Raw genomic sequence first — 12,522 nt, 5'->3', positions numbered from 1 at the left:
CAATTTTGTGCTGTGCTCTGTAGTCCATCATAAAAGAAGTTTAAACATAATGAAACATCACACTAATCTTAATTCGTGGAAAACATTTTACTAATTTGACAATAAAGCATGATATTCTAGTTACATTTCAAAATATAAATTACCTTTCAATTAAAGAACACATTTCAAAATAAACAATTGTATTGTATAAAATTAACTATTGCTTTGACAGATGTAAATGTGATAGGCCTATACAGTCAGTTTTTAAAAAGATTACAGAGTCCCTCCCTTAGTGGTATCAAACCATAACTAATCATTTCTTCACAAATTATGGAACAAAAAGAAATCCCTTATTATCCTAAACAATCATTTGGAGAAAAAAATAACTTTTTAAGCAAAGGCCCTGTGTTGAAATAGTTTTTCATTCAATGGCTGTGAACACTGCATAGAATAAATCCCTATAGGAAGTCATTTGGCCCCAGTTTCACTGGCAGAGGTAGAGAGTGAGAGGTTATTAGCCTATTTCTGGTCACCCATAGGCTCGTAATGTGTTTTATGCCGGTATAGACAGTAGTGCTGAATGATGAACACCACATCGAAGAATATGGATAACAAACCAAGTCCAGCCTTTGTGGGGTCGCCAAAGATGAGCTTCCATTCATCTAGGAAACAATAGAAACATTCTATGAAACCCTGACATAAACCATTCAATAATTCACCATGTGATGTAGTAAGGCAGAATGTGTGACAGATGGAACTAATATGAAAAACAACATCAAAATGTAGCACTATTTCAATGTACTATTATAACATGTTTAATACCATTATTTAAACCATTTTATTTTTCCCTTTCTTTATGGTTTTGTTGTTGTTGTTCTTTATGTTGATTACTTTTTTTCTTATGATTTGTCTGCTCTTCTCCCAACCACAGGGAAAGAGATGGTGAATTGGTGGGCAGGCTTGTGCGTGGGTGGGCATGAACAGGAAATTCTTCTACATAATTGTGCCACTGTCCCTTATGTTAATGTAAAGGAATAATTGTAAAAAAATAATAATAATAATAATAATAATAAAGTTAAGAAAAACCCATGGAAGCTATAGAAACAATGAATGACTGCAATTGAAGACACATTTTCAATTGTTGGGACTGTCCTTTGACTGTGGTTTTCACTTTGACTAATTATGTTTTACTGAAGTGTCTGCACATTGATGATCTATGGTAGGCGTGAGCAGCCTTACTGTTGTTATACGACTGAAGAATCATCTGAATGAGACTAAAGCTGCCTCCTGTGAAGTCCAGCAACACATTGCCAATGCTCCACCCTTCCGTGCTTTGTCTTTGGTAGTTCATGTAGGCCTGAGGACACACACAGACAGTGTATTGATGATAGACAATGTAGTGGTGATCACGAAAAGCAACAATATCTACTGTACAAATGATAATTGTGTATAAGGTAAAACCATTCAATATGCAGTCAAATATTGTGAAATCCATACCTGTGGGATGTATTTGACGAGGGTGACACCTAACTTAATGTAGGAGAAATAATAGAGATAGTCCAGCCAGGTGATCTTATTGGCCACAGCAACAAAGAGGGTGACAAGGGCAAATGTCCATCCAATCACCAGAAGGCCAATAGCGATCTTGGACAACTTCTGCCCTCCTCTCTTTACCACAAACACACAGGAACACAGTCATTACTTTCAACAAGTGTTTACCTGTCAATGTTCATTTGAGGCCTTGACAACAATGCTTTCCTTTCAAAGGATCAGACATACAGTATCTTTCTGACAACAATCAAAACATAAGCTGATCATTATTTGTCCAGCCAACATCTGTCTCCGGCCTATAACCAAAGAGGGACATCTAGGAAGTTATTTTACTAGTCTTCTGTTACTCACCTCGTAGATGGCACACTGACAGATATACACAACTGTCAGCACAACTGCATGGAGACTAAAAAACACATCATTGGCATCCACTGGGTTCACACCGTTTGGATTTTTCTTCACAAACTCTTCCTAAAAAAATATTTTAAATATAACAACTATATGGAGTAAAAACCAAGTCAATAGGTCCATAGAAGACCAAAATATTTGAACAAATCCCTATTGGTGTCAATGCATGAATGACACAGAAATCCGAGTTGTGCGTGTAGATCTCAAATTAGGATTCGTCCTAATTTGTTACACTGTTAGTGAGGGCATGCAGAGCTCTTACCTTCATGTACGGAACCCAGAAGAGGCCTACATTGAAGACACTGTACGCTATGAAGCCTGTCAAGTTGAGTGCCAGGAAATCAAAGTTCAACCCCACCACACTGTCAAATAGACAAAGTCAGAAATCAAATCCAGATGCCCTTTAACTCTAAATCATTTAAGGCTGAGATTAAATTGTTTAAAAAATATATGACAGTTTGAGACACTACCTTTTTCTTCTCCAGTTCTCATATACTTGAGGGTAGAATGAGATAGACCATGCAAGGAAGTAAATCCAACCAATTAATTGGTTAAGGATATCGATGATGTTGCTTCTAATGACCAAGAAACGGATTCTGGTCTTAAAGCTGGAAAACATAAAGAGACTCTTAGTACATTGTGTTGGCTTAAAATCTGTCTGAAATGTAACGTGGGAAATTCTCATAGAGTTGAAATTCACTAAAAGACAGAAACTGAGAACAACTCACCTTGCAATGTCATTGTTGTTACTGTATAAATAGGCGGTCACCTGACCCACATGCTCTGCACGAACCTCAAATGTGCCTAATATGGCATTTGCAGGCAATTGTACCTGGAAATCAGAAATACAGCACATATAAATAATATATAAAACAGTTATGCCTACAACAGAGTATTGATGTTTTACACACTGGCTACTGTAGTTAATTGAAATATGATAGATTCAGATCTCAGATTGCATTAATAATCAATTACATGGTGTTTTGGTCGTACTTTTCAGTGAGTTTGAGTGGTATAAAAAGCATACCTGCTGAGGCAGTTGAAGTATCGAGGTAACATTTGCAGAGGAGTCAGTGAAGTTAAAAGAAATAAGTGCGGACACATTAAGAGGAGAGCTGCAAAAATAAATAAAAACACTGCATTATAACATTATAACACATCACAACAAATAGACATGCATAGAATACTGATACAAACTGGCAATAGATGCCCAGATATAAGAAAGGTTACCTAGGTATTATGGTGATATTGGCTGAACCTTTGACCTCCAGATTTACAGTGGCTGGAGCAAACAGGGATACACTCCCATCTGTTGAAGGAATATGATATTGCAGTTTTCAGATAGGGCTGTTTAGCAAAATGTATTATTCCTAAAACAGTACTTGGGCTTGAGGAGACGATGAATATGACTAGATCTCCTCTGACGACCAGGGTCCTTCAATACTGATGGTGCTTTCAAGACAACTGGGAATTTGTTTAAAAAACGGTCAAATCATGACATCAGTGATCTTCAGGTTGGCGCTCTAGAAAGAGGCCAGAGTTCCCGACTTGGAATTCCGAGTTGAATGACTGTTCAAAACGATTTTTCCCACTTCCAAGTTGTCTTGAGGTTGTAGAATTCCAAGTTCCCAGTTGTTTTGAATGCGGCAAAAGTCCCATTAACAGGTTTTGCAAACATCATAATACTCACCAAAATATTGAGTTTCGCAGAACAACTATAGCCATTAATGCCGTTACACACGGTACACACAGTATGCACATCCAAAAAAGGCATAAATAAAAATGGTTTTTGACCAAGTGCGCATGCGCTAAATACACCTTCAGCACCTCCAATAAATTCACTCATTACTGCCACTCACAGGCTAGCTGATCCAGCAGCACAGTATCCCGAAAGATCATTGATGTTTTTAGACCTTTTCCTTGATTGCCTAGTGACTTTTACACCTACATACATGTACATATTACCTCGTACCCCTGCATATTGACTCAGTACCGGTACTCTTTTTATAGCCTTGTTACGGTTATTTTATTACCATTTCCCTTTTGTTATTTGCTCATCTTTTCTTACTTTTTAACCCTGCATTGTTGTTGAAGGGCTCGCAAGTAAGAATTTCACGGTAAAGTTAACAACTGTTGTAAGCTATTCGGCAATCATGAGAATTACAATTTGACTATAATGTTTGCAGAGCTGGTTAATGTCATTTTGAATTGCAAGATCCTGGGCGCCAGAGGAGAATTTGACCTATTTTTCTTCTTCTCAAGCCAAGATACTGGTTCAGATGGTGCCTTCAAGAAAACTGGGAACTTTGAAAAATACAAGGTCAAATTATTACGTCACTGATCTCCAGGTTGGAACTGTAGAAAGAATCCTCATGCAGTGTTCAAAACAACTAGGAACTCGGAAAAAAACTAGCTCCGACTGGGAAAAATCTATTTGAACAATCATACAAATCAGAATTACAAATCGACTTTCCGACTTGAAGATTACTGACGTCATGATTGGACCTTGAGTTAAGTTGTTTTACAGGGCTTAGGTCTTGTCGGAACTAGGAGACTCGGAAATGTATAACTACAACCAGGTTTATAACTGGTTGTAGTTATACACCTGCAACGTTCAACTACGCAGCATGAGTTCCCGAGTTTGATGACCGATTTTTCCAGATTTCCCAGTTATTTTGAAAGCGGCAAGATTACCACCTATTAAAATCAGAGCTTGTTGGTTGAACAAGGGCAAACTCACCACATGTACTGACCGTACAGAGTGTTATGACCAAGACTGAAAGAAAGTTATTATCTGCCATCTTCAGGGCACGGGCCTTGCTGAACTCTAAACGTGCAAAAGAGGAACAGATGAGAAGCACTGCTGACCAAATGATCTGCATTAGCTAGGTAACATATGCTGCCATATAAAGTCAGACTTACAACAGCAATGTGCCATATTAATTTACGGTAAATCAGCTTGCTACATTGCTGCGTCTTAACAATAGTTAGTTCAACTAACTAATCATGAAATCAACAGATTAACGTTATACACTACCGCAGCTGAGTGGTGCTTTGTTTTCCTCTGCTTCCGTTAACTGGCATAGGTCATATGACTTGGCTCATCTGACTTGTATGACGCGCTGTCTTGGGCGCGTTCAAGACTTTCAATGTTGTGGGATGTTTCTTTTTTTTATTTTATTGAACCTTTATTTAACTAGGCAAGTCAATTAATAAGAACACATTCATCTGGACGACGCTGAGCCAATTGTGCTCCGCCCTATGGGATTCCCAATCACGGCCGGTTGTGATATAGTGACTTTTTGACTTGTGCCGAGTTCACATTAATATTTGGAACTAGGACTAGAAAATGTGCAACTTTCTGAATTGTTGAACACTGCGTTTGTAGCCTATAACTACAACCAGTTAGTAAATAAGACATTTAAGAGATTCCTAGTTCCAACTAGCACATTGACTCATGACTCTACTTTGACTTATAACTTAAAAATATCTGGCCAGGTTTTGTCACTCATTTTGTGGCACCGTTGACTTACTAGTCGAAACTAGGAAACGTCCGACTTGCTAACTGATTGTAGTTATACACGTGCCGCGTTCAAATGCAGACCAGGGCCTCTGATTGGACCAGCAAACTGTAAATCAACACAGGTCAAATTAGCTTGGGAACAGATTGCTGATTTGCTTCAGAGCAGGCGCCCAGAATGAAACCGTTTGCATGGGCATTTGATTTCCATAGGGTGGGCACGTTTTGGTCAAGGGACCTCTTATTTGGTTATATGTGTAAAATAAAACATATATAAGTGTTGAATAAATTGTATTCGTGGAGTGCATTTGTTATAACTATAAAACAGAAAGCATTGGTCATGAAACCCGGTATAATATTATTTTTTATAACGACAACATTTAAATAAATACCCAACCAAGACGCACGGTCAGCAAAATGCATGGTCAAATGACGAAAACATCATTACAAGAGCCAAGTGTGCTTGATAATAGTGCATTTTTTTTGTTTCATTAAGACAGTAGTAAACATATTTCCCCCGTTTTTTCCCACCGACGAGCCATTAGATCGAGTTAGGGAGGAAACTGACGCCTTTGCAGCTTGAATGGATGATGTTTTATTTACGAGACGGTCCACTAGGGACACTAGTAAATTACCAGCTGAGTACGTTAATAAAGTCTGACATAAAACGAGAAACGACGTAAAAGGAGCAATAGCGCCATCTTTCGGCTGGTTGAGGTAAATACTAGGCTATGCTATAAGGATATTATTCTAACCTAGGCCTCTCCTCGACCTAACTCGAAGTCATCCTGCTACGAGTCGTGTCTGTCAGGCTAGTCCTCATCAGCATTCACAGGATGATGTTGGGCTTTTTATCCAAGCAATGGACATATAACAAATACATTTATTTTTGTGTACAGCTGTCATGTTTAAAATGTTTAGAATAAACTCATGGTCATTCTTATTTCTATGGTCACAACCACGTAAGTGAAAAGTAGCCTATACCGGCTTAATTTTCTAAATATATCTTATCCTGCAGTGAAAGAAGAAACAGAATGTATGCTTCTAAAGTACAGTACATCTTACAGGGAATTCTATCAATCGTGACTGTAAGGCTTTTTTTTCTTGATTGTGACCCCTTTAGTTTTGTCAAGACGATTTAATATTTTATTGTAAAAGCGTAACAAGATCACGTTACGTTTTATCTCAACATTTTCAACATCATTTATTTGGTAGTTCTTTACATAACATTTGGTTTCACAATAAACAGAAACTCATACGCCTCCAGTTACTGCCAGTTTGAGATGGGGTAAAATAATAATACACCATGTTCCATGCTTTTGGAAACGTTCTTCATAAGACATTGTTGAGTAATATGTCAAATGGAAGTTAATTATTTATGGGCATCTCTTTTCTCACATTTTACATACTTGTATATTGCATAACTCTTAAAGTTTCAAGGGCCATTAGGGCATCATGTTTTGGCCAAAGGATGCCAACAACATTATTGAATGACAACATATGACAAATATGTAAAGTGTTAACTTTTCAATGGATGCAAATGGATCATAGAATCAAATAGTTGAGGATAAGTAGATAAAAAGCCTGGGAGAATTAGATCTTACAAGTATCAAAGTAAGTCACATTTTCAAGTTGATTTGAAGATATTTACACTCAGTATTATGTTGACTGATACCATCTGGTCTCAATAGCAAAATGGGAGGTACAAGTATTTTCCCAACTGCCCAATTGACTTTGGGGATGCTATACAAATCTGATATGTCACATAGTGGCTAGTATAGCAAGAGTTTTCTTTTTACAAGGAAAATGGTCTCAAAACTAAAAGGGTGCAATCATTTAAATTCAGACTGATGTGACATTTACATTTCAGAACATTATGCAAGTACCTAGCAAATGAATCTTCCTAAGCAATGACCAACACAACAAAAAAACTGCCACCCAAGACATCCTAAATATTATCAGTCCTTGTGTATTGTTAAATCAGAGGAGGCTGGTGGGCTCATTGTATTGGCTGGAATATAATTAATGGAATGGTATCAAACACATAAAACATATGGAAACCACATGTTTGATTCCATTCCATTTATTCTATTCCAGCAATTAAAATTAGCCCGTCCTCTTATAGCTTCAACAATAATGGATGCTACTTTTAACATAATTGCTTGTGTCAAAACCAGGTATTGAATCTTACATAAACTCACAGGCTGATATTCAATCAATTGCAGACAGTGGGTTTGCAGACAGTGGGTTTCCAGACAGTGGGTTTGCAGACAGTGGGTTTCCAGACAGTGGGTTTGCAGACAGTGGGTTTGCAGACAGTGGGTTTGCAGACAGTAGGTTTCCAGACAGTTGGTTTCCAGACAGTGGGTTTGCAGACAGTGGGTTTCCAGACAGTGGGTTTGCAGACAGTGGGTTTCCAGACAGTGGGTTTGCAGACAGTGGGTTTCCAGACAGTGGGTTTGCAGACAGTGGGTTTCCAGACAGTGGGTTTGCAGACAGTGGGTTTCCAGACAGTGGGTTTGCAGACAGTGGGTTTCCAGACAGTGGGTTTGCAGACAGTGGGTTTCCAGACAGTGAGTTTGCAGACAGTGGGTTTCCAGACAGTGGGTTTGCAGACAGTGGGTTTCCAGACAGTGGGTTTGCAGACAGTGGGTTTCCAGACAGTGGGTTTCCAGACAGTGGGTTTGCAGACAGTGGGTTTGCAGACAGTGGGTTTCCAGACAGTGGGTTTCCAGACAGTGGGTTTCCAGACGGTGTTTTCATTGCTGTTATACAAAAGATATTAAGGACTCTGCGTGTGGTCCACATTTTCTTAATTCTAAGGATGTAGTTGATTTTTACAGTTAATAAATGACTAAAATAAACTATGTTCCTGTGCACTGATTGCTGGCCTGGCTCCTTGGACCTTAGATCCTTCTCCAATAGCAATGAAGGGCCTCAGGGAAATGGAAGCCCTCCTGAAGAACATAATAACATAACAAATAAAAATGATGGTTGAGTACAGATATTTTGTAGATGTTATCACATAATTTTTATTTTACCAAGCAGGTCAGTTAAGAACAAATTCTTATTTTCAATGACAGCCTAGGAACAGTGGGTTAACTGCCTGTTCAGGGGCAGAATGACAGATTTGTACCTTGTCAGCTCAGGGATTTGAACTTGCAACCTTCTGGTTAGTAGTCCAACGCTCTAACCACTAGGTTACCCTGCAGTAATACCTAACAATACAAAACAATACACACAAATCCCAAAAATAAAAAGACAGACATCAAGAAATATCAGAACGAGCAATGTCAGAATCCGGAATGTAAATATATACACTGACTGTACAAACATTAGGAACGCCTTCCTAATATTTACTGGCCTTTTGCCCTCAAAACAGATTCAATTTGTCGGGGCATGGACTCTACAAGGTGTCGAAAGCATTCCACAGGGATGCTGGCTAGTAATACTGACTAAGGTTCAGGGCAGGATACTAGACAGAGGCCGGCTAGTGGTGACTATTAAACATTCTGTTGGCCTGGAGATAGAAGCTGTGTATCAGTCTTTTGGTCCCAACTTTGATGCATCTGTACTGTCGTCACCATCTAGATGGTAGTGGGGTGAACAGGCTGTGGCTCGGATGGCTGAAGTCCTTGATGATCTTCTTGGCCTTCCTGTGGCACTGGGTGCTGTAGATGTCCTGGAGGGCAGACAGTGTGCCCCTGGTGAATCATTGCACAGACCGCACCACCCTCTGGAGAGCCCTACAGTTGCGGATGGTTCAATTACCGTACCAGGCGGTGATACAGCCCAACAGCATGCTCTCAATGGTGCATCTTTAGAAGTTTGTGAGGGTCTTCAACAGTTTGTCACTCATCTTTTCACTGGACTTAAGCCAAAGAAAGCATTGCAGTGGCATTTGATTGTGATGCTCAGATTGTTCAAATTCTACTTCTTCCAAGCAATTGTAAAACATACTGTACTTACTAGTTGTCATGCGAGAGGAGGTGTGGCTGATTAAGATAACAGGGTTGGTGGAGGGGTGAAGAAGGTATCAAATGGTAGCTACTGTATAAAGCAGTAGGGAACTCAACAAGACAGAGAAGACAGGTCATTTCTGCAAGGAGATTTTGTGTTTTGAGAAGGTTATTTGTGACATGTTCTGCTTTGTTGGTAGGCTTGTGTGTTTATATGCTGACCTATTGCTTGTTTGTTTGCTTGTCTGATTCTTAATTCTTATTTTACTAACTTTTAGCCTATGCTGTAAGCATTCTGTTCTTTTGTATTTCTAAGTGGTAAGATAAACAAGTTGATGCAGCTATGTTAAGAGACAGAGGTTATGGTTCATCTGATGAATGCATGCTAACTCTTATTAGAACATAGTCAGAGCTTCTGCCAAACCCAACATAGCTGCACAAAACAGCTCCACGCATCCAAGTGTTGGAAATCAAGAGGTCAGGATTGGGGTCTGGAAAACAAACATACCAGTATTGTAAATGGGGTGGCCCTGTCAGGAAAACATCCCGCTGACAGTGTGGTGGTATTAAAAAGAGAACATTTCTCAGGCTTTACATCCTGTCCTGTTCTTACAGTGGACCATAGAAGCAGTGACACCATGAAGTTCCAGGCTCTGTTCTTTCTCCTGCTCCTGGCATGCATGTACCTCAGCATGGCTCAAGGTAGGCACCATTAAATCTACTGTATTGTACATTCTATAGACTCATTATTATGAAGCTTATGTCCCCTGTAATTGATGTAATAGTCCTGATTTGTTCTTGTAATGAAGGTATTGTTGAAAAATCAACTGTACTTATAGCCACTCCACATTCTATACACTAATAACTTGTTGCAGATTGAGTATTAACCTCTCGTAATGGAGAGCATTATTCTGCACAAAGTCAGTTATTTCAATATAATGTTGTTGTTTTACAAGCTTCAACTGGTCCATACTATGTCAAGAAGAGAAAGATCTGTCGGCTCCAAATGTTTTTTTTTACCAGAACATTTTACACAGACTGATGTTTGTCTCTGTGATCAGCTCCTTTCAAAACATTGTTTCGAAACACCTGGCACTAGATTTCACAACCGTTTCAATAGTTATATACATGGCTTATGCTGCACTTACAGGCAGTTCTCATGTTTGCATTATTATACATTGTGAATATGAATAGTCCTGGTGATGTCTTCTCTTGCACACATCTGCAATACATTTACTCTAAAAAATATTATTAGAAAATTATCACACTGTAATATTTCGCAACTTCAACTGCACGTTTTTGAAACTATGTGTAACTGAAATGTCAGTCAGTGGAGGCGCCTGAGGAGAGGACAACTCATTGTAATAGCTGGAATGGAGTGAATGTAATGGCATCAAACCATGTGTTTGATGTATTTGATACCATTCCACTCATTCCGCACCAGCCACTACCACGAGCCTGTCCTCCCCAATTAAAGTGCCACCAACCTCCTGTGATGTTAGTACATTATAATTTATTAAATTGAAATGTAAGAACAAAAGGCGTATAATAGCAACCATTTCCTTTCCCCCTGATTGTTGTCAGGCTCTTATGGGAACTGCTGTCTGAAGCACGTTGCTGGCCTGAAAAAGAACACCAAGAGGAACGTGATGAGCTACAGGATACAGGAAACAGATGGTGACTGCAACATCAAGGCTGTTGTGTGAGTGTGTTAGAACACCACCTCACCTTCTGTCCCTAAGTCCTCACTCCCCGAACAACAACAAAGCTTCACAGTCAGTCTATCATTGGGACACTGGTAAGGTAGAACAAATCCTCTAGTTGCCTGCAATGGATGCCAAGAAGGCTTTTTTGACAGAGAAATGTGGTATTTTTCTACATATTTTGATTTCCTTTTGTTCTCCTCGTAGAATGTGAATCTCAAAAACAATACTGAGTCTGAGTGTCTAACGGAAAACAAACACTTTTTATCCCACCACATGTCTCATATCTGTAGGTTCATGCTGAAGAAACGGAAGACTGTTTGTGCCAATCCCAGCCAGAAGTGGGTACAGAATCTGATGACTGTTGTCGATAAGCAGCAAAGCAACTAGGTACAACTCTCACTCTTAACTAATCCTTTTAGAAATGCCTCTGCGTTTGACAAGTTTACAGTATCTAATTGTGGCCTTTTTGTATCAATAGCTTCCAGTGAAAAGAGAATGAGGGGATGTAGTTGAGCTGCTGCTTCGTTGGAGAGTCTTTTAACCAGTGTATGCCAATTTCCATATGGCAAGTGAAATGTGTGGGCAAATATATGACATATCATCCTGTAAGTAGAATGTGAGCTTCATCATTATATTACTCATTATATTATAGTTTGGCTTAATGAGTTTATATCACATGCTTTTGGGAGAATACCTGAGGTTCCATTGTTAAGGTGGCAATCCAGTAGCATAGCAAGACAACTATACTGTATTACTGTATTCACTGTTAGCATTAGATGACTAACCATGAATGGTGCCTGCTAGTAATGAGCCACTTGGCAGCTTAGCATTATTGTGTGTGTGCTGTGCTGCCTCTGCCTATACGCAGACTACATGCTGACTGTAGGGCCCCCGACCACTAAACTTTTATATAAAGCTACAATATCTATTTTGATTTCAATCACTACTATGTCAAAACATTATTTGTATAAGTTCCCATTTGTAATAAAAATTTAATAAAGTACAAAATGTTGATACATCTCAGAAATATCAATGGATATGTCAATAGGGAATACATCAAGCTAATTAAGAATATATATTAATAGAAATACATATTTTCATGATGTCCATAATAACCATCAAAAACCACAGTTGTCAACATATTCATCCTTTTTAATTGTATGATTCCAAGGCCAGCTCATTACACTCTTATCTATACATGAACTCTTTATACTGCACACTTTTCATTTGAAAAAAAGCTTTCACTCCTCTCATTGCCTTCAGCATTTACAGACACAGAACTTCAGCTCTCTGAAGCTTATCACTTGTAATGCCACATATATACCTGAAATGTGATACAGTATGATGGGCAGAGAATCAATCGCAGTTTATACATGTTCATTCTTGCTACAGTCACCAT

At 38.8% G+C, this 12,522-nt stretch overlaps 2 protein-coding genes across 4 annotated transcripts; one reads left to right on the top strand and one right to left on the bottom strand.

Moving 5' to 3' along the window:
• Positions 1 to 68: 68 nt before the first annotated feature.
• LOC123991653 (cystinosin-like) lies at positions 69 to 5,046 on the bottom strand. Of its 2 annotated transcripts, none has more exons than XM_046293300.1 (11): positions 4,976 to 5,046; positions 4,679 to 4,765; positions 3,169 to 3,247; positions 2,966 to 3,053; positions 2,667 to 2,770; positions 2,409 to 2,546; positions 2,201 to 2,300; positions 1,882 to 2,001; positions 1,477 to 1,647; positions 1,219 to 1,336; positions 69 to 641 (listed from the first exon to the last, which is right to left on the bottom strand). In XM_046293300.1, exons 2-11 carry the CDS (start codon positions 4,737 to 4,739, stop codon positions 499 to 501), a joined length of 1,122 nt encoding a protein of 373 aa, XP_046149256.1. In that variant the 5' UTR covers positions 4,740 to 4,765; positions 4,976 to 5,046; the 3' UTR covers positions 69 to 498. The 2 variants fall into 2 exon arrangements, with proteins under 2 accessions (XP_046149256.1, XP_046149265.1); XM_046293309.1 differs by having other exon boundaries at positions 4,861 to 5,002.
• A 4,430-nt stretch (positions 5,047 to 9,476) lies between these two features.
• ccl25b (chemokine (C-C motif) ligand 25b) lies at positions 9,477 to 12,139 on the top strand. Of its 2 annotated transcripts, none has more exons than XM_046304232.1 (5): positions 9,477 to 9,613; positions 10,033 to 10,119; positions 11,002 to 11,119; positions 11,414 to 11,510; positions 11,602 to 12,139. In XM_046304232.1, exons 1-4 carry the CDS (start codon positions 9,598 to 9,600, stop codon positions 11,508 to 11,510), a joined length of 318 nt encoding a protein of 105 aa, XP_046160188.1. In that variant the 5' UTR covers positions 9,477 to 9,597; the 3' UTR covers positions 11,602 to 12,139. The 2 variants fall into 2 exon arrangements, with proteins under 2 accessions (XP_046160188.1, XP_046160199.1); XM_046304243.1 differs by having other exon boundaries at positions 9,536 to 9,585.
• The last annotated feature ends 383 nt before the right edge of the window (positions 12,140 to 12,522 follow it).

The sequence above is a fragment of the Oncorhynchus gorbuscha genome, linkage group LG02, assembly GCF_021184085.1.
Source record: "Oncorhynchus gorbuscha isolate QuinsamMale2020 ecotype Even-year linkage group LG02, OgorEven_v1.0, whole genome shotgun sequence".
In the NCBI taxonomy this organism is placed as follows: domain Eukaryota; kingdom Metazoa; phylum Chordata; class Actinopteri; order Salmoniformes; family Salmonidae; genus Oncorhynchus; species Oncorhynchus gorbuscha.
This window is presented reverse-complemented; position numbering and strand designations above follow the sequence as displayed.

What these genes read in the sequence shown, in the direction of transcription:
- LOC123991653 (XM_046293300.1), bottom strand. Translation starts at nt 4,739, where the DNA reads ATGGCAGATAATAACTTTCTTTCAGTCTTGGTCATAACACTCTGTACG. An exon ending in CTGTACGGTCAGTACATGTG is followed by an intron (nt 3,248 to 4,678) that starts GTGAGTTTGCCC and finishes TTCCTTCAACAG; the next exon opens with ATGGGAGTGTATCCCTGTTT. An exon ending in GAGAACTGGAGAAGAAAAAG is followed by an intron (nt 2,301 to 2,408) that starts GTAGTGTCTCAA and finishes TCTATTTGACAG; the next exon opens with TGTGGTGGGGTTGAACTTTG.
- ccl25b (XM_046304232.1), top strand. An exon ending in GTACCTCAGCATGGCTCAAG is followed by an intron (nt 10,120 to 11,001) that starts GTAGGCACCATT and finishes GATTGTTGTCAG; the next exon opens with GCTCTTATGGGAACTGCTGT. An exon ending in TGCAACATCAAGGCTGTTGT is followed by an intron (nt 11,120 to 11,413) that starts GTGAGTGTGTTA and finishes TCATATCTGTAG; the next exon opens with GTTCATGCTGAAGAAACGGA.